The sequence below is a fragment of the Talpa europaea genome (assembly GCF_964194135.1).
Source record: "Talpa europaea genome assembly, chromosome: 8".
NCBI classification, from domain to species: Eukaryota; Metazoa; Chordata; class Mammalia; order Eulipotyphla; family Talpidae; genus Talpa; species Talpa europaea.
Window position 1 is genome coordinate 4,832,823 of NC_140075.1, and position 19,590 is coordinate 4,852,412.

The 19,590-nt window shown below is 42.5% G+C and overlaps 1 protein-coding gene across 1 annotated transcript in view; it reads left to right on the forward strand.

The window, feature by feature from the left end:
• Positions 1-720: 720 nt before the first annotated feature.
• The window catches only part of LOC311176174 (centromere protein C-like), a gene marked incomplete at both ends in the record, with an annotated part of 53,873 nt that continues 35,003 nt past the window's right edge, over positions 721-19,590 (forward strand). The window contains 1 exon segment of the mRNA XM_084241482.1: positions 721-757. Within this exon segment, the coding sequence (XP_084097608.1) occupies positions 721-757 (37 nt within the window).

Sequence of the window (19,590 nt, forward strand, 5' to 3'; positions counted from 1 at the left end):
GACAGGGCGCAGCTGACCTCTCCTGTCTCCCCGCCGCGCCCCTCAGCACTGGATGTCAGTACATCTGCTCCCCACCCTGTCTCTGATGAATCTTCTCAAAACGCCCCCCCCCCAACCTTGGGCCTAGACTCCCGTTCTTGCATGCAGAAATAAAAATAAATCTTCCTTAAATAGGGACCTTGTGGAATCCTAGAATCGGATTCCAAATGGGGTTCTTCACCACTCCACTCCTTCCTAGTTCAGAGCTGCAGCCTCAGGCAGGTACGACTCCGTGGCCAACCATCTATTTCAAGCTCTTTGTAAGGCATTTCCATGTTTAGTCTTTGCCTGCCAGGTGGGCAGCAGAAGGTATTCTAACACCCCATTCATCCCTGCATCACCTAGCTCCCCAAAATCTGCTGGGCTGCCAGGGCTGAGCCAAAGTCCCTTCATACAATTTCTTTTATTTCTTTATTTACTTATTTATTTATACAAGCACTGGGTACAGGATTCACCAGAGCCAGAGCGTGGAACAGAACAGGCACTGACGAAGTACACTGCTGAGGGGAGCAGCGGGCGAGACAAGAGAGGTCTGCCGGGGGCCGGGGATCGAACCGGCGCTGCAGAGGCTGCGGGCAGCTTCGCAACCCAGCGCTCAACCGCTGCGCCACCGGGGAGGCCCCATACAATTTCTTAAAAGGTCTTAGTGAGAGCTGCTCACAGTCGCCTGATTTTCGCGAAATGGAATGGAGGACGCCTCCATCCCGCCAGACATCGCGTACAAACAGTCCCGCTTTAGAAGGATTCACCTCTTCTAAAAATAGGCAACTGCTGCCCACGCCAGAACATCAGGACATGCTTCCCTACGCACATCCTGCTCTCCCATTGCACACATGAACAAGCACGCACTTCCTTTCCATCACTGTCATTCCTGAGTAATGTCTCAATTAATGTACGTGTTGGATTCAAAATACATCCAAACCGTGACCATGTGTGTGTTTGTAGGCCATGAAAAGGTCCCTAACTGCAGTGTTACAAAGGTCCTGAAGACTGTATTACTCCAGGTAAACTCAAAGGAGAAATATATTAGGTATTACTTAATGAATGTAACTAAGTATTGTTTATTGTCAGCTCTGTGGAGATTTTACCCACAGAGATAGGGAGGCATGCCAATGTCTGCATGTGAAGTCATGTGAAGAATTTATATTTCCTTGTGATCCTGAAGGGTGTCATGGAGAGTATAGCAGGAACCTCTAAAAGGGGGTCTAGTGTCACTTCAGTCCCCATAGTTTACGTACAAAAATGGATGGCAAAGCACCAATATCATGGAGTGTCAGGCAAAATTCTTAAAAATAATCCTACATTATATTCTATACACTCATGACAATGTCCAGGGTTACTAACGGAACAAAAAGAATGTGTAGTTGTTGCAAAATTCATCAAAACTATTTGAGATATAAGGTATCTGAGAACAGAGCCTGCTAGTGATAAATGACACTGTGTAGACAACCCGCCTGCTGTTCCCCTCTGTTACCTACAGTTTTGAAATGGAGGGAGAGGCTAATACTAAGGATCAACAACTATTATCAAGTACGCATCAGGATGACCACATTAAAAAGGAAATCAGCTTTATTAAAATATACGGTAAGCTCACATATAGTCCAAATAAGACATTCAGAAACCACTGTGTGCTCTTTTGTCAAAATCAAGATTTTGTCATTTAAGAAGCATCTTGTCCGATACTGGGAACCCAGAGTCACTCTGTTCAACACAGAGATGCTTGACTCAGCTAATGTGAATGGACAAGAATTCTAGCCCTGTTATGAAAACTCACCGGCACTTTCATCATGTGCCAGTGAAGATTTCTTCTGGCAACAGCATCAAGTAATATTCATGATCTTGATTGCTACCGTGAAGAAACATGAGCGTTTTAATAAACTGTCAGTGTATTCCCTGAAGGAGAAAATGATGAAATGCTTTGAACTTCAGCATGTTTCTGTCTGACTTTCATGCCCACAATGAAGTCCACAACTCCTCTGGGTGATTCAGATCAATCTTTTGAGTCAACCACAGACAGCATATCCATTTAGATTTTTCTTCATACATGTTACGTGACACCATTGTGAATTTGCCCGAGCAACTAAGATGTGAACAAATTCATCAACTAGGAGGGTCTCTTAGATGTATGAAGCAGCAATTTTCAAACACATGACTTGACTTACATATGAGGAGAAAGCCATACAATGACATGCTTTAGGGCTGAATTACATTCATCAGGTCTCTTCATAATGTCAAGAACGGTTAGTAAAAAAAAGACACAGAAAAGGACTATGTATGTTCTCAAACAATCATCTTGAACTTTGATTTTTTTTTTAACATTGATTTTATTTATGCATACAAGAGATGGGGGTGTAGGCCAGAGGCATGGGGGTGAGAGAATTCACCAGAGACAGAGTGGGGAGCAGAACAGATGGGTATACTGAAATACACTGCTGAGGGGAGCAGCAAAGTCAGCACAGGTCTGCTGTTCCATGTGGTCAGCTCCCTGGCTGGGGAATTCGTGCTGCAGTGGCTACAGATAGCTTCATAGTGCTGTGTCTTAACCCTCTGCACTGCCAGGAAGGCCTCTTGAGCTATTCAATTATGCTAATATTTAGTGTTTTAATGTTGGTTTAGCCTCCATAACAATCTTCTCATTAAGGAATGTCTGATAAGTGTTACTCACTTCCGACTGTACTGCAATGTCTTAATATGAATCCAAATTTTGTAATAAATTACTTTCTCATATTTCACTTCTTTCAAGTTTCCAGCATGAAAATCTGGTGGTTTCAGAATTTGTATTTGGACAAACCATTCATCACTTTTCATTAATGGGTTTCTCTCAGTTCACACTCTGATATTTAGGATGATTTGACTTCTGGTTAAAAAAGACTAAAGTCAAAAAATTGACTTCACAATTTTAACATTTCTCTCTGATGTGAATTCTCTGATGTAGAGTAACACTCAACTTCCGATTAAAGGCTTTGCCACAGTCTTCACATTTGTAAGGTTTCTCCCCAGTATGAATTCTGTGATGTTGACTAAGATGTGACTGCTGGTTAAAGGCTATGCCACATTCTTCACATCTGTAAGGTTTCTCCCCAGTATGAATTCTATGATGTCGAGCAAGACCTGACTTACTGTTAAAGGCTTTACCACATACTTTACATTTGCAAGCCTTTTCCCCTTTATGAATTCTGTAATGGCCACAAAGATCTGACAGGTAGTTAAAGGCTTTGCCACAGTCTTCACATCTGTAAGGTTTTTCCCCAGAATGAATTCTGTGATGTCGACTAAGATGTGACTGCTGGTTAAAAGCTCTGCCACATTCTTCACATCTGTAAGGTTTTTCCCCAGTATGAATTCTGTGATGTTGACTAAGATTTGACTGCTGGTTAAAGGCTCTGCCACATTCTTCACATCTGTAAGTTTTCTCCCCAGTATGAATTCTATGATGTCGAGCAAGATCTGACTTATTGTTAAAGGCTTTGCCACATTCCTCGCATCTGTAAGGTTTCTCCCCAGTATGAATTCTATGATGTCGAGCAAGACCTGACTTACTGTTAAAGGCTTTACCACATACTTTACATTTGCAAGCCTTTTCCCCTGTATGAATTCTGTAATGGCCACAAAGATCTGACAGGTAGTTAAAGGCTTTGCCACAGTCTTCACATCTGTAAGGTTTTTCCCCAGTATGAATTCTATGATGTCGAGCAAGATCTGACTTATTGTTAAAGGCTTTGCCACATTCCTCGCATCTGTAAGGTTTTTCCCCAGAATGAATTCTGTGATGTCGACTAAGATGTGACTGCTGGTTAAAAGCTCTGCCACATTCTTCACATCTGTAAGGTTTTTCCCCAGTATGAATTCTGTGATGTTGACTAAGATTTGACTGCTGGTTAAAGGCTCTGCCACATTCTTCACATCTGTAAGTTTTCTCCCCAGTATGAATTCTATGATGTCGAGCAAGATCTGACTTATTGTTAAAGGCTTTGCCACATTCCTCGCATCTGTAAGGTTTTTCCCCAGAATGAATTCTGTGATGTCGACTAAGATGTGACTGCTGGTTAAAAGCTCTGCCACATTCTTCACATCTGTAAGGTTTTTCCCCAGTATGAATTCTGTGATGTTGACTAAGATTTGACTGCTGGTTAAAGGCTCTGCCACATTCTTCACATCTGTAAGTTTTCTCCCCAGTATGAATTCTATGATGTCGAGCAAGATCTGACTTATTGTTAAAGGCTTTGCCACATTCCTCGCATCTGTAAGGTTTCTCCCCAGTATGAATTCTATGATGTCGAGCAAGATCTGACTTACTGTTAAAGGCTTTGCCACATACTTTACATTTGCAAGCCTTTTCCCCAGTATGAATTCTGTGATGTTGACTAAGATGTGACTGCTGTTTAAAGGCTCTGCCACATTCCTCACATCTGTAAGGTTTCTCCCCAGTATGAACTCTCTGATGCTGGGAAAGGTGACACAAGCCTAGAAAGACTTTACCACCATCTGGACACGTGTAAAGCTTTTCTCCAGCATGAATCCTTAGATGGTTAGTCAGCTGTGGATGCCAATACAAGGCTTTACCATGCTCTTCACACTTGGAAGGTTTCTCTCTCTGATGTTCAGTAAGTCTTGGGCACCATTTGGTAGCTTTGCCATATCCTTTACAATTGTAGGGTTTCTCATGAACTATGTGATGCTGGAGAAGTTCTGAGGACTCCTCAATGTGACCCTGTGTAGATTTTTTATTTTCCTTTCTAATTCTCTGATGTTGAGAATGACTTGACTGAAAGTTTAAATTTATCCCACATTGACAATGTTTTGAATGATCATTTGCATTATGCATTAGGGGACTTCCCATATGTTCCAATATTCCTCTCTGAAATTGTGTCTTGTTAAAAATGTCACATGGATCTTTGCTAACAGAAACATATTTATCTATACATGCAACAGACGTAAAATGGTGTTTTACCCAATATGGTTTACATGCTGGATCACCTTTTGCAGGAGGAATTTGATTGTGGATAATTCTCCCTTCTTGGCAATCTTCATCGCAACAGCTCTTGTGTTCTTCACATGCCTCTTGACATGTCTGGTTTCGCAATAATTCTAAATTCTCGAAAGCGTCGATTCCATCTCCTCCCAGTCCCACATTTAGGAACAAATCTTCTGTGCCTGACTGTGGCATGGAGACCTGGTCGTCTTGAGAAGACAGGGCTGGGAGACAGCAAGGAAGAATTACCCCACTCACAGCACTCAAGATGAAATAATTTAAATATTTAATACATAAAATTGATACCAAATAAAGCTCACCAGCCTGATGTTAGAATAAGTAACATCAGCACTAGACAGCAACACACACCTTATGAATCGGTAATGTCTTTAGGGGAAGGTGAATACATACCAAATACAGAAAACTGCATGATATACATCCCACCAACAAAAATAGTGTTTCTGCTTAAGAATTTGAAAATATGGAAACAAACAAAAAAAATCACAGAACTGTGTGGTAGAATACAAATATAATGAGACATAATTTGTGATGTTAGTAGGGGCAGAAATGTTCAACAGTTGAGTTTTGGTATGCAGCTGAATTTACATGTTTTTCACTTGTCCTAACTTTTCTTTTTTAAAGATTTATTTTTATTTATACAAGAGCCAGGGTACAGGCCAAAGACAGAGCGGACTGATGAAATACACTGCAGAGGGGAGCAGCAGGCAAGACAGGAGAGGTCTGCTTGCCATGTGGGTTGCTCCAAGGGCAGCGGGGATCGAACCAGCACTGCAGAGGCTGTGGACAGCTGCACAGCACTGTGCTCAACCACCTGCGCCACCAGGGAGGCCCGGCTGTCATAACTTCTCAACATGCTATGTAATCCCCACTATGACAAAAAAGATATCGTAAAATACATGGAAAAGGAAATGAAAACAGAGAATGATGTGATGTGTGCACAGGCTGGATGACAATGCTTTACAAGGTGAGTAAATAATATTACAAACGAATATACTGCAATCAACATCAAAATGTGAGAAATAGGAAGGAAATCACTAACAAGAAAGGAGAGAGGAATAAAAGCATGTCACAAAAAGTCAAAAAAAAAACCTCCCCTGGTGGCGTAGCAGTTGAGCGCTGGATTGAGAAGCTGCCTGCAGTCTCTGCAGCGCCATTTCAATCCCTGGTTGCCGGGGAGGGTCCCACATGGCGCGCAGACCTCTCCTGCCACGCCCTCTGATCCCCTCAGCAGTGTATTTCATCGGTCTGCCTGTTCTGTTCCCAGCTCTGGCTCTGGTGAATTTTCTCACCCTCCCGCACTTCTGACTGTACCCAGTGCTTGTATAAATAAATAATTTTTTAAAAAGTCAAAAAATATACAGAGGGCCTCCCTGGTGATGCAAGGGGTTAAGCACTGCGCTGTGAAGCAACACAAAGCCTCTGTAGCAGGAGTTCGATCCCTGGTCCACCAGGGAGCAACACACATGGCACAGCAGACTTCTACTGTCTCACACACTGCTCCCCTCTGCAGTGTACTTCAGTCGATCTGCCTGTTCTGTTCCCCACTCTGTCTCTGGTGAATGCTCTCACCCCCCACATTTCTAGCCTGTGCCCCAGTTCTTGTATAAATAAATAAATAAATCTTGCATAAATAAATCTTTACAGGGGCCTCTGGCCTGTACCCCAGCTCTTGTATGCATAAATAAATCTCTAAAAAAAATTTTAAAATATACACAGAAATACAACAGTGAGGGAAGGATGTAGAAAATGGCTGAGAATACAGGACTCATTCTTTAGTAAAGTTAAGGCCTCCCTTTCAGTAATAATTTGTGTGTAAATAAATAAAAGGTCCACATTACAATGGCATATGTGTCTGAAAGAAATAAAAATAAGACCAATTAAATCCCATCTATGACACTCAACATAGACTTCAGTGCACTATGTGGAATGTTAAGTATGGAACTAGATTCTCTGAAAACTGATCATGAAAATGGAGTCGTGTTGATCACACTAATATCAGAATAATATTGATCTGAGTCTACCGCATCACAGAATGAAAAGAATGCCCCAAGAACGTTAACAGAAAACTACATGTATTGGGAAGCACTGTAATATAACATATGCACTAACATGACATGAGACCCTGAATGTGTGTAGCACACAAAGACAAAACTGAATGCAGAAGAGGAAAACATGAAATCAAGGAGAGGTTCAAGCCCCAATTGTGACTGGAAGGAAAACAATGATATAAATGCAGGGACTTGACTTAGCCAACAGGGGTGAAAAATAATTCTAAAAGGAAGATGTGGTATATAGACAATATGGAATACTACTGAGCCATTACAAAGGATACATCTGACCATTTGCAACAAGAAGGATGGAATGTTGGGGGAGGATGATGCTCAGTGAAATGAATCAGAAGGAGAAAGACTTACTGGATGAATTCACTCCTATTTGGAATCTGGAGAAAGAAAGCCAAGAAACTGACAATATAAACCAAAATCAGGGCCTCCCCTGGTGGCGAAGGAGTTGAGCGCAGCACTATGAAGCTGCCTGCAGCCTCTGCAGTGCCGGTTCAATCCTGGCCGGCCAGGGAGATACCCACTTGGTGAGGCAGACCTCCCTGTCGCACCCGCTGCTCCCCTCAGCAGTGTATTTCGTCAGTCTGCCTGTTCTGCTTCCCGCTCTGTCTCTGGTGAATTCTCTCACCCTCCCAAGCATCTTGCCTGTACCCTGGCTCTTGTATAAGGAAATAAATAAATCTTTTAAAAAAATCTATTGAAAAACAAAGAAAATCAACTTTAGAAACAGGACAGCAGAATTGAGGGCACTAAAGAGTGGGGGAGAATGGGTGTGAATATGAAAGTGGGAAGGGTTCAAAGATCTATGGAGAAGCCCACAATGCACTGGTGGTGCGTGTGGTGGTGACAGACATCTGAGGAGATGAGATTCTACTCCCTAAATCACATACAGCAAGGTAAAACAATGTTTCCTTGATTCCAAAAAACTAAGAAATACTGTGAAAACACTGAGATGAAGCAAAGTCCCACCAAAACATGTGGGATTCAGAAAATAGTAAGGTGTAAATTAAAGCATAAACGATTACACTAGAGTCCAAGCCCAGAGGGGGAGCGGGCATCCACAGCCAGGACAGAACGCGTGGGAGCAGGAAAGTGCGTCTCCGACTCGCCATTTTAGAACAGGGACCTCCCTTCAATAAAGACTGTTTGAAACTGGGAGAAAACACCCTACGCAGCCAGAGGTGAGCTGGGAAGAACCCCCATGCAGGGCCCCTTCTGGCCAGCAGTCCGAGCCCAGAGGGGGAGCGGGCATCCACAGCTAGGGCAGAATGTGCGTGGGCAGGAAAGTACGTCACCAACTCGCCATTTTAGAATAGGGACCATCCTTCAATAAAGACTGCTTGAAACTGGGAGAAGCTCCCTGCGCAGCCAGAAGTGAGCTGAAGGCCCCCACAAGCCTGGTCCTGCCTGGCAGGGAGTTGGAGCCCAGAGGGGGATTCAGCGATTTGGAGCCCAGAGGGCAATCCAGCCACCGCACCTCCTGGGAAGTCTGTGGGACTTCAGGACACACCTTTGGAATTAAACAAATGCAGAAGGAGGAGATATTCTGTGACAGCGACCATTAACACACTCAAAGCACCACTGCCTCACTGGACTTCTGGCATAACGGTATTTGACTCAATTGGACTGCCAGTTTCGGAAATCCCAGAAAGAGCACACCAAAAAGATGCCAGCCAATACCAGCGACACAGTGTCCCAACACACAGTGCTAATTAGAAAACAGGCAGCAGGGAGAAGAAAAACTACATGCAACCTAGCAACTCCTCAGGAAAAAGACACACCACAAAAAGAAAACCACCCACGAGATTGCAACAACAGTGACTTGGAAGAACTTCTGAACCTTCCCAAAAGAGAATTCAAAATTGCAAAGATGAAAAAACTGACGAAAGTCATTAAGGAAAACAACACTCGGAAGAATGAAATTGAGTCCCTAAAGAGGGAAATTAAGGAAATGCAGGAGATTAAAGGATTAACAGAAGAGCTAAAGAACACTGGGAAAAGCAGTGATAACAGAATAGAGGAAATGGAAGAACGAATAAGCACTCTCAAAGACAAGGAAATAAAAACAACCAAAACAGAAAATGAAAGAGAAGTACGAATAAAAAAGACTGAAGAAAGACTTCTGGAACAGGCCTCCCCCGTGGCGCAGCGGTTGAGCGCTGGGCTGCGAAGCTGCCTGCAGCCTCTGCAGCGCCAGTTTGATCCCAGCTACTCCCCGACCACTGCAGAAGGGTCCCACATGAAGCGCAGCCTGCCGCCCGCTGCTGCCCTCAGCAGTGTACTTCGGTGTTATACCTGCACTGCACCCAGCTCTGGCTCTGGTGAATTCTCTCACCCTCCCACACTTCTGACTGTACCCAGTGCTTATATAAAGAAATCTTAAAAAAAAAAAGGTTAAAAAAAAAAAAAAAACGACTTCAGGAACTATCTGACTCAATGAGGAAAGGAAATATGAGTTATAGGCATCCCAGAAGGAGAGGAGAGAGACCTAGGAACAGAGAAAATATTCAAGGAAATAATTGAAGAGATCTTCCCAAACATGAAGAAGGAGCTGAAAATAGACATACAAGAAGCAAGAAGAACACCAACCTTCCATGATGAAAGGAAAAATACAGCAAGACACATAATAGTAAAGCTCCCAAGAATCCAAGACAAGTTAAAAATAATGAAGCTGACAAGAGGGAAGAAAGAAATAACACACAAAGAAAAAACAATCAGGCTGACATCAGACTTCTCCAAAGAAACACTACAGGCAAGGAGAGAGTGGAGGGACATAGTCAATAGACTCCAAGAAAACAGATGCCAACCAAGAATACTCTATCCTGCAAAGCTTTCCTTCCTCTAGGAAGAAAGAATAAGGACCTTCCCAGACAAACAGAAACTCTGGAATTTCATTACGACTAAGCCCCTACTCCAAAAAAAAACTACAAGGAGTCCTAAAGCCAGAACCAACAGAGGGATGAATAACAGCGAAACAAGGCCAAAAAAAAGTTATTAAAAGAATAAACAAACGCAGAGGAAAGACAAACACAATGGCAAATACAGGCGCTAACATATCAATATTAACACTAAATGTAAATGTACTAAACTCTTCAATAAAAAGACACAGAGTCACAGGCCAGATTAAGAAACAAACCCAATCTTTTACTGTCTCCAGGAAACACATTTAACTACAAAAGATAAAAACAGACTCAAAGTAAAAGGAAGGAAAACAATCCTACAAGCAAATGGACCAAAAAAGAAGGCAGAAACAGTTGTACTTGTATCAGATAAAACAGATTTCAAACTCCAAAAGGTAAAAAGAGACCCCAATGGTCACTACATTATGATCAAGGGGACAACACTTCAAGAAGAAATAACACTCATTTAACATATACTCACCAAATTAAGGAGCACCAAAATATATCAGACAACTATTATCTCTGAAAAGACATCAGAGAAAACACATATGTAGTAGGATTTCAACACACCACTGTCAACAATAAATAGATCAATGAGACAAAAAATAAGTAAGGACACTAAAGCTCTAAATAAGGATCTAGAGCTCATGGGCTTAACAGGCATCTATAGAACACTAAACCCCAAAAAATTTGAGTACACATTTTTCTCAAGCACACACAGATCATTCTCCAGGATCGATCACATACTGGGACACAAGACAAACATCAACAGGTCCACCAAGACTGAAATCATACCAACCATCTTCTCTGACCACGAAGGCATCAAACTAGAAATAAATCATAAAAAGAAGGCAAGGAACTCTCCTACCTCATGGAGATTGAAACCCACACTACTGGAAGACCAATGGACTAATGAGGATATCAAAGAAGAAATTAAAAAATACTTTGAATCAAATGACAAGGAGGGCACCAATTTCCTAAATGTATGGGATGCAGCAAAAGCAGTAATAAGAGCAAAATACATAGCAATAGAGGTTAACATCAAGAAACAAGAAAGAACTCAAAGAAACAACCTAATCTCAAAGCACAAAGAACTAGAAAAAGAACCAACCACAAAAACCCAAAACCAGTAGAAGAAAAGAAATAATAAAAATCAAAGCAGAAATAAATGAAACCAAATCGAAAAAAAATCCAAAGGATCAATGAAACCAAAAGCTGGTTCTTCGAAAAAATAAATAAAATAGACAAACCCCTAGCCAGGCTCACAAAGGAAAAATGGGAGAAAGCACAAACAAATAGGATCACAAATGAGAAAGGAGAAATCACAAAAGACACAGCAGAAATCAAAAGAGTAATCGGAAACTACTATCAACAGTTATATGCGAAAAAGTTCAACAATCTAGAAGAGACTGAAAAATTCCTACAACTCTACAATCACCCAAAGCTAGATAAAGAAGAAATAGAACACCTAAACAGACTAATTACAAGCAGTGAAATTGAAATGGTAATCAAAAACCTTTCCAAAAACAAAAGCACAGGACCTGATGGATTTACAAATGAATTCTACCAAATGCTGAAAACGAATTGGTGCCTATCCTTCACAAACTCTTTCAAAAAATTGAGAAGGAGGGCCTCCCCGATGGCGCAGCGGTTGAGCGCTGGGTTGCGAAGCTGCCCGCAGCCTCTGCAGCACTGGTTCGATCCCTGGCTGCTCCCTGGCCACTAGAGGAGGGTCCCTCATGGCGCGTAGACTTCTCCTGCCGCCCGCTGCTCCCCTCAGCAGTGTACTTCAGTCCTTCTGCCTGCTCTGCTCCCCGCTCTGGCTCTGGTGAATTCTCTCACCCTCCCGCGCTTCTGACTGTACCCAGTGCTTGTATAAATAAATAAATAAACAAACAAACAAACAAATAAATAAATCTTTAAAAAAATTGAGAAGGAAGGGATAATACCAAACATGCTCTATGAAGCCAACATTACACTAATACCAAAACCAAACAAGGACAACACAAAAAAGAAAACTACAGGCCAATCTCTCTAATGAACACAGATGCAAAAATCCTCAATAAAATTTTAGCTATCAGAATCCAACAATGTATCCACACGATAATTCACCACAACCAATTTGGATTTATTCCAGGGACACAAGGATGGTTCAACATCTGAAAATCAATCAATGTTATCCAACAACAACAACAAAAAAATGTTATCCAACAAATCAACAAAAAGAAATATAAAAACCACATGATATTATCAATAGATGCCAAGAAAGCTTTCGACAAAGTACAACACCCATTTATGATAAAGGCCCTTGGATACAAGGAACATACCTCAACATCATAAAGGCCATATGTGACAAGCCCATAGTCAGTATCATTCTCAATGGCAAAAGCTGAAAGCATTTCCATTAAGATCTGGAACAAGACAAGGATGTCCACTCTCACCACTGCTTTTCAATATAATCCTGGAAGTCCTAGCCAGAGCAGTAAAACAAGAGAAAGACATATAAGGAATTCAAATAGGGAAGGAAGAAGTTAAATATCACTATTCGCAGATGATATATATATATACATACAGAACCCCAAAAACACCACAGAAAAACTAATTAAACTAATCAATCAGTTTAGTAAAGTGGCAGTATACAAAACCAACATGCAAAAATCAGTAGCCTTACTATACACAAACGATAAATCTGAAGAAATAAAAAAAAGCACCCCTTTTATTATCAAAACAAAAAAAATCAAATACTTGGGAATAAGCCTAACAAAAGAGGTAAAGGACCTATACAAAAAAAAAAAAAAAAAAAAAAAAAACAAACTACAAAACACTGTTAAAAGAAATGGAAGAAAACACAAGAAATGGAAAGACATCCCCTGCTCATGGATTGGAAGAATTAACATTATCAAAATGGCCATCCTACCAAAAGCAATTTACAGATTCAATGCTATTCCAATAAAAATTTCAATGACATTCTTCAAAGAAATAGAACAGTTATTGGGCCTCCCTGGTGGCGCAGTGGTTAAGCACTGGTTTGTGAAGCTGCCCGCAGCCTCTACAGTGCCGGTTCGATCCCCAGTTGCTCCCTGGCCACTGGAGGAGGGTCCCGCATGGTGCGCAGACCTCTTCTGCCGCCCGCTGCTCCCCTTAGCAGTGTACTTCGGTCTTTCTGCCTGCTCTGCTCCCTGCTCTGGCTCTGGTGAATTCTCTCACCCTCCTGCGCTTCTGACTGTACCCAGTGCTTGTATAAATAAATAAATAAATCTTTAAAAAAAGATTTAATTAAAAAAAAATAGAACAGTTATTGATGAAATTCATATGGAATCACCAAAAACCCCGAATAGCCAAAGCTCTCCTGAAAAAAAAAAAAAAAGAAGGGAATGGAGGCATCACACTCCCAGACTTCAAACTATACTACAAAGTCTTAATCATTAAAACTGCATGGTACTGGAACAAGAATAGACACATGGACCAATGGAACCGAACAGAAAATCCAGAAACAAACCCACAGATTTATGGTCAACTAATCTTTGACAAAGGAGCAAACAAAGTTTGGAGCAAAGAAAGTTTGTTCAATAAATGGTGCTGGGAAAACTGGGTTGCTACATGCAAAAGAATGAAGCTTGACTACTACCTAACACCATGCACAAAAACCAACTCAAAATGGATTAAAGACCTAGACATAACACCTGAAACTGTAAAATATATAGAAAGAAATACAGGCAAAACATTACATGATGTGTACCTCAAAGACATCTTTACAGAAGCATCGGCCAAAGCAGTGATAGTGAAGGCAAAGATAAAAAGCTGGGACTACATCAAATTAAAGAGCTTCTGCACAGCAAGAGACAATAACAGAAACAAAGAGAAAGCCCACTGACTAGGAGAAAAATTTTGCACTTAACACTAATGATAAAGGGCTGATCATAAAAATCTACAAAGAGCTGATGAGACTCAACAAAAACTAAGAAAATAATCCAGTCAAAAAATGGGCAGAAGAGCTAAAAAGAAACTTCTCCAAAGAGGAAATGCAAATGGCCAACAGGCATATGAAAAAATGTTCAAAGAAACTTCTCCAAAGAGGAAATGCAAATGGCCAACAGGCATATGAAAAAATGTTCAACATCACTTGTAATCAGGGAAATGCAAATCAAAACTACCATGAGATACCATCTCACACCAGTGAGAATGGCACATATTTAAAAAAACTAGCAACAACAAATGTTGGCGAGGATATGGAGAAAGAGGAACTCTCCTGCACTGCTGGTGGGAGTGCAAACTGGTCCAACCACGATGGAGAGCTGTGTGGAGATTTCTGGATCTACTAAACATAGAGCTTCCATATGATCCAGCAATTCCATTCTTAGGTATTTACCCAAAGGACACAGAAACATTAATTCCAAAGGGCACCTGCACCCCTATGTTTATAGCAGCACTATTTACAATAGCTAAGCTATGGAAACAACCCAAATGCCCAAAAATAGATGACTGGATCAAGAAGATGTGGTACATATATACTGTGGAATATTACTCAGCATTCAAAAAGGTAAACACATGCAGTTTGCAGCAACATGGATGGAGCAAGAAGGGATCATGCTCAGCGAAGTAAGTCAGAAAGAAAAAGAAAAATACCAGATGGTCTCTCTCATAGCAGGAATTTAGAAAACCTAAATAAGGGACCAGGAAAAATACTATTTAATACAAAGTGAAAATCAAAATCAACAAGTAACTATCATCCAGAGACGCACTGCGGAGGGGGGGGGAGGATTAGGGTCAAAATAAGCGGGGGGGGTGCAATTGTATGGGGAATATAACTAAAATGAAAATGCATACATTGTGCAAAAATGAATAATGATGTAAGAATTATATAAAATATTAAAAAAAATTATACTAGCAATAAGAGGGATCTCATAACTTCACACCTCAAGGAATCAGAAAAAGAACCATTTAAACTCCATATTAACAGAAAGGAGGACACTCAGGGCATCCCCGGTGGCACAGTGGGTTGAGGGCAGAGCACTGAGTGCAGCAATGTGAAGCTGTCCGCAGCCTCTGCAGCACGGGTTCAATTCCTGGCCGTCCAGGGAGATTCTCACATGGCGCAGCAGACCTCTCATGACTTGCCCGCTGCTCCCCTCAGCTGCGCGCTTTGGTCCTTCTGCCTGTTCTGCTCCCTGCTCTGACTGGTGAATTCTCTCACCCTATCGCACCTCTGGCCTGTAGCCCAGTGCTTGTATAAATAAATCAATCTTAAAAAAAAAAAAAAAAGTTTAAAAAAATTTTTTTTAAAAAGTTTACCAAAAAAAAGAAAGAAAACAGGAGGACACTTAAAAATTGTTAAGAAGGGACCTCCTCAGTGGCGCAGCAGTTGAGCGCTGGGTTGTGAAGCTGGCGGAGGCCTCTGCGGTGCTGGTTTGATCCCCGGCTGCTCCCCGGCCACCAGAGGAGGGTCCCACGTGGCGTGCAGACCTCTCCTGCCACCCGCTGCTCCCCTCAGCAGTGTGCTTCGGTCCTTCTGCCTGCTGTGCTCCCTGCTCTGGCTCTGGTGAATTCTCTCACCCTCCCGTGCTTCTGACTGTACCCAGTGCTTGTATAAACAAAACAAAAAACAAACAAATAAATAAATAAACATGCCTCTATTAAAAAAAAAATTGTTAAGAAAGCAGCATTCTGTCTGCCCACCCATGACTGTGCAGGTGCTTCTTTTCACCAACTCTTTCCCTCTGCTGGGCAGCAGCCTCCTGCCTACGTGACCCGTACCTGCTGGGGATTCTTACTGAACTCCCTCAGCAGAGGCCACTCTCCTCAAGGCCGCCCACCTGCAAACATGCAGGCCTCTCTCAGCAAAGCTGTGTCTTTGGGGCAGTTCATTCTGCCTGCTTGTGTCTATGCAAGTGTCCTTTATTCTTCTGTCCCTTTTCCTACTAAATCTGTTCTTTAAATATAAAAAAAATTAATAAGAAATACACAAATGTAACCTCATGCCCCAAAAGTAGGAGCTTCTTATTAAAAGATTAAGTCTGGATCTTGAAAGAGCAACAAAATGGACAACACCTCAGTTCAAGTTAGTGAGAAGGAAAGGCAGAGGACTCAAGTGTCAGAGAGGAGACGCCCCCAGGGAGAGCAAGACTAAGACTCCAAGACAAAAGAGGAGCATGTCTGCAACCCCTGAAACAGAGCTTCCCAGACATTTAGGATGCTGGCCTGTTGACCACTGCACCTCCCAGCTGCGGCCTCTGCCTGATTCATTCCACCTACCTGGGAGGAGGACGGGATCTGCACTTCTCTTCACATCCCAGGGCTCCATCCTTTGCTCCAACAAGACAACCAGTTCGGGCTTAGACACAGCAAGACCTGTTTATTAGGACAGGTGATATGAGATGGCCTAAAGATTCTCAAATTCCCAATGCAGTCTTGTACTCAATAGAGAGGACTATATAGAAAGTTCTAGAGAAGGATCACCGAAAATACTTTTTCTGACAGCACCTTTACTACAAATCATCCATTCATTTATTTTATTTACTTTTTTTTTTAAAGATTTATTTTTATTTATTTATACAAGCACTGGGTATAGTCAGAAACGCGGGAGGGTGAGAGAATTCACCAGAGCCAGAGCGGGGAGCAGAGGAGGCAGAAGGACCAAAGTACACTGCTGAGGGGAGCAGCGGGCGGCAGGAGAGGTCTGTGCGCCATATGGGACCCTCCTCTGTGGCCGGGGAGCAGCTGGGGATCGAACCAGCGCTGTAGAGGCTGTGGGCAGCTTTGCAACCCAGCGCTCAACCACTGCGCCACCGGGGAGGCCCAATTTTATTTATTTACTTTTAAAGATTTCTTTTTATGCAAGAACCAGGGTACAGGCCAGATGCGCGGGAGGGTGAGAGGATTCACCAGAGACATACTAGGGAGCAGAGCACACAACTGGCGAAACACACTGCTGAGGGCAGCAGCAGGTGAGACAGGAGGGGTCTGCAGCGCCATGTGGGAATCTCCCTGGCCAGCTGGGAACCAAACCAGTGCTGCAGAGGCTGTGAACAGCTCCACAGAGTGGCACTCAAACGGTTGTGCCACCAGGGAGGCCCCTAATAAAAATCATTTAAATTTTCATATCCTGAGAACCATTTCTAGACCTCTGAGTTCTAGAAAGTGTGGAAGCTTGGGTCTTAGGTGGAAGCAATACCCTTAAGGCACTGAATTTCTTGAATGAGCACTGAGAGAGAGCAGGCTGCAGATCACCCTAAGAGAACAGAAGTTTAAGTCATGATCGAACAGCATGAGACTTTCTTTCCAACAAACCCACACTGTTTTTCTTAAAAGCAGGGATGTAAATGTAGCCTACAAATCTGGACATCCCAGGAGCACGCCCACACACATAACAGGAAACGGTGAGGGCAGATGAGGAAATCTGGAGGGATATTCTCCTCACCCAAGGACGCCAGGTTCCTGTAGGTCTCGAACATCACGTCCCAGTACAATTTCCACTGTGCCGGGTCCAGGCAGTCCTGCTCCTCCTCCGAGAATTCTATGGCCACATCTCTGAAAGTCAAGGGTTCCTGAAATCAAAATACACAGTTACTATGGGGCCTCTAGCAGAGCTCTAAATTGGACAAGAGGTAAAGAGAGTTAAAAGGGGCCTCATGGTGGCACAAAGAGCTCAGTCTCAGCACTATGAAGCTATGGCAGCCACTGAGCATGAGTTGCACACCCAGCCAGGGAGCTACCCACAGGGTGCAGCAGACCTCTCCTGTCTCACCTGCTACTCCCCTCAGCAGTGGATTTCAGAAGATCCACCCATTCAGCCCCCCACCCTGTCTCTGGAGAGTCCTCTCAGCCCCTTGGCCCACATACCTCTGGCGCATACACCAGCTCTTGTATGTGTAAATAAATTAAATCTTAAAAAAAAGAAGAGGGCCTCCCTGGTGGTGCAAGGGATTGTACACAGCCTGTGAAGCCATCTGCAGGCATCACAGTGGTAGTTTGATCCCCAGCCAGGGGATCCTGACTTGCCCGCTGCTCCCCTAAGCAGTTTATTTCACTCAGTCTGCTTGCTCTGCTCCCTACTCTGTCTCTGGTGAATGCTCTCAACCCCCGCCCCTCTGGCCTGTACCTGGGTTCTTTCTTTCTTTTACTTTTTTTTAGATTTTTTTTAAATTTTATTTATTTATACAAGCACTGGGTACAGTCAGAAGCGTGGGAGAGTGAGAGAATTCACCAGAGCCAGAGCAGAGAGCACAGCAGAGCAGAGCAGGCAGACTAACAAAGTACACTGCTGAGGGGAGCAGCAGGCGGCAGGAGAGGTCTGTGCGCCATGTGGGACCCTCGCCCGGTGGCTGGGGATCGAAACAGCGTTGCAGAAGGCGCGGGCAGCTTCGCAAACCAGTGCTCAACCGCTGCGCCACCGGGGAGGCCCTGTACCCAGGTTCTTATTTGCATAAGTAAATCAATCTTTAAAGAAAAAAAGAGACATGGTTCTGAGGGAGAATGCCTTTATGCAGTAAGTTCCATGTTTACACCCTAAGAGTGCAATGCACCCACCAAGCACAGAGGATCACATACACCCACGAAAACACTTTGACGTTATAATTTCAGTGATGTCAAATCTGACCCAAAGGCAACATTTGTACAGCAAGGACACAGGACAATGGAGAAAAATCATAGTAGAAACTGAGGTGAAAGACTGGCAGGAAATTGTAGGTTATGATGGAATAATAAGCAAAGCAATGATAATCATATTTGAACATTTAGTGTCCTAGATGCCATTCCTGCAGCTTTTATTAGATTCATATATGAACCAGATAGTACTCTCCAAGCTTAATAATACATTTTATCTTTTACAATGACCATTTCCTCAAACATCCGCAAAATTAGAGACCTGGGTTTTCCCTGCAGATCTGAGCTAAAATGGATCAGAGAGGACCCTAAACAAATGGACACAGCAGGTTGTGCAGCCAATAAGAATGGAAACTAGTTAAAAAAGGGAAAGACACAGGACACAGTATATAACGTGACCTTTTCAAGTAATAAACATGGGGACCACATAGACACAAAATTGATGAATGTAGTCATGTCAACGAATTCAAGATTATTTCAAACAGTATGAAGGAAACCAAGCTTTGGTGATACTTTCTGCATATTTCATATCCACAGTGTAGACAAACATACAACATGGAACCCATTGTAATAAGAACTACCGTGTTTGAGTGTAACTTCTCAAAAAAAAAAGTTACATAATATATTGAACCATTTCATAGTTTTATAAGGGTTGAATATGATAAATTTTTTTGTTTCTTTTTCTGGAAGTATAAACAAGTTATGCTGAGAATGCGTGTGAAATGACTGGCATTTCCATTGACATTCACACCAAAAATACTGAAATAACTCATTATTTCATTAAAGTTAAAGAAGGAGGTAAAGGATGTGACCCCTGAAAATTATTAGACTATTTTTTAAGGATTTTATTTATTTATACAAGAACTGGGGTACAGGCCAGAGGCATGGGAGGGTGAGCGAATTCACCAGAGACAGAGCAGGGAGCAGAACAGGCAGACAACCAAAATACACTGCAGAGGAGAGCAGCAGGTGTGACAGGAGAGGTCTGCTGTGCCAT